Genomic DNA, 2,540 nt, shown 5'->3' on the forward strand with positions numbered 1-2,540 from the left:
CCATTATCCTAGGTTTTGCCCATTTGTCAGTAAGATTTTTTTACTAATTTAAAACACAATTAAATTTAATATGCTCCCTTATTCTTTTATATATTTTAATATGTACAGGTCAGAATAAGCATGTTGTTTGAATTTTTACATAAATATTGTGTTACACTGAATGACAATGTAACATTATTTCAACCAAACTTTGACATTTTGTTTATTTGGAACCTTAAAAGTAGACACTGCACTTACATTTAATGTTCTTTCTATGGACATATAATGATGCGGATATCTTAACGTCTTTGACCCGCATGCCGCCCTCTCTCCCCAGCTCAGCCCAATAGCGTTCTCTCAGGAAGCCACAGCAGCGATGGTCTGCTGCAGATTGCCTCTGGGACGGGGCAGGGCTCACAGCAGAATGGCTTCCCCCCCGGCCAGCCCTCCACGTACCATCACAGTAAGCCACAGTGAAGCTCCACCCAGCAGCTCCATCTAGAGTCCGAAAGCTTTTCAGCATCTCCTGCATTCAGTATCCAGAGCATGAGTAAACCTGATGTCCGGTGTCAGACGTGCGCTCTCTGCTCTTCTGTCCACAGACACCAGCTCCAGCTGGACGAGGAACAGTAACTTCACCCCCACTGTGCCTCACCATCAGAACGGCCATCTACAGCATCACCCGCCCATGACACATCCAGCGCACTACTGTGAGTGTCTCACCTCATCTCAGCCGGAACATAGCATAGAAACACACTGAGCTCCAGTCTAGAGCTTCACAACCGGCCTTCTGGATGTTATAATGAAGAAGGTGCAAGAGGCTGCGGCGTCACGTCTAAAGCCTATCGTTAGACACAAAAGCAGAGTGACTATATTAGGAAACATTACAATTCGGAAAAATTTTAATACCAAAAAAAAAGCATAGTTTTCCTGGAGAAAAAAAAAAACCTAAACAGTTCATAGGGCCCTAATATTGTTAAATTAAATACAAAAAAAGCACATATTTTCTTAAAAAAAAAAAAAAACTAAACTGTTATAGGGCCCTATTATTGTTAAATAAATACATTTTAAAAAATTAAATACAGAGAAAAAAAAAATCAAGTTGTTTTTTTATGAATTCAATTCATTACACATGATTTTTGATTATTTAAATTCAATTAAACCATTAAAATGGAATCCAGGAAAATTAAAACGGAAAACAGAATTTGTTAAAAATAAAACTGAATTTGAAGAGAAAAAAAAGTATTTCACAAGGCTCTAAAAATTTATTTTTTTAATTAAACTTTTAACTAATTTATTAGTTAAATAGTATAATTAATTGAAATCATGAAACTTACACGTGTTTTTTTTATTTTTAAAATTGAATTTGAATTGAGTCCAAAAATAATAAACGGGGGAAAAATTTAATTAAAACAGAATTTGAAGACATAAATAAACAAATAAATATAATGGAGTTTGGGGAAAAGTAAAATGGATTTTAATAATCACCACCCATCACAGAAAGGAGGCAAAGAACATTATCATGTTTTATATATATATATATTTTTTTTTACCATTATTGGCACAATAATCTGTTTATTGCTTTCTTTAACCCTTTAATTGTCACTATATAGACGTGAAAGTGCACGATCCAAACGTAAATTTTTATAATTCATGAATGAAAACATTTTGTAACATGATATTGATGTACCATTTTCATGGTAATGCAATGTCTGATTTTAAAATGGTTTTCAAAGGATGAATTTTGAGATTTTAAGTTTTCAATTGATATATAATTTCTGATGATTTCTAAAGTGTGATCGAGAAAAAGGCAACGAAGAAGACTTTTTGTGACAAAGGTCAGAACTCCAGTTATGATGTAGATTTTTGAGGTGCACTCTTGTCATAAATTAATCTATTACTGTACCTTTCCGACGATATATAGTTTGTCATGATTAGATTAGGATTTAATTGTAATATAGTGAAGTAAACTTCAGAGGGGACGGGTGACAAGAGGTTAAACACGTCATTATCGTACCAGCAAAATAATATTGATCAACCTCTAATTTGTATTTAGTGATATATTAGTACATAAACCAATTTCAATACATATGTATGTATTTATTTATTTTTGCTGTAACAGTTGTCTGATGTTTTCCTCAACAGTAGCATATACAACAAGGGATAACATGTACACTAATCAACAATACACAAAAAAAAAACATGTATATATTGAATAAAGCATGTCTTAATTATTTTAAGCTTAAATACTTTCAGTGGTGTATAAAGTACCTGAAAGCCATACTCAAGTAAAAGTACAGATATCTTACCAGAAAATGACTTTGGTAGAAGTTGAAGTCATTGTTTAGAATATTACTCGAGTAAAAGTCTTAAAGTATGTGATATTTATTGTACTTAAGTACGAAAATTGTTTTTTAAATCTTAAACGTACTTAAGTATTGAAAGTACAAGTAAGTGCAAAATGGAAAAGAAGCAAATAAATATATATAAAAAGTTCACACACAGCTTGAGTAGCAAGATTGTGTTCAGTTTTAACTCTTTCTTCCATTTTGTATTTTTGG

At 32.5% G+C, this 2,540-nt stretch overlaps 1 protein-coding gene across 1 annotated transcript in view; it reads left to right on the forward strand.

Moving 5' to 3' along the window:
* The window catches only part of LOC107710400 (mothers against decapentaplegic homolog 4-like), a 16,430-nt gene that overhangs the window by 8,576 nt on the left and 5,314 nt on the right, over window positions 1-2,540 (forward strand). The window contains exons 6-7 of the mRNA XM_016515165.1: window positions 317-442; window positions 582-689. Coding sequence (XP_016370651.1) covers window positions 317-442; window positions 582-689 — 234 coding nt within the window. The remainder of the gene's footprint in view (window positions 1-316; window positions 443-581; window positions 690-2,540) is intronic.

This window comes from Sinocyclocheilus rhinocerous, unplaced genomic scaffold (genome assembly GCF_001515625.1).
Source record: "Sinocyclocheilus rhinocerous isolate Xijiao unplaced genomic scaffold, SAMN03320098_v1.1 scaffold56, whole genome shotgun sequence".
NCBI classification, from domain to species: Eukaryota; Metazoa; Chordata; class Actinopteri; order Cypriniformes; family Cyprinidae; genus Sinocyclocheilus; species Sinocyclocheilus rhinocerous.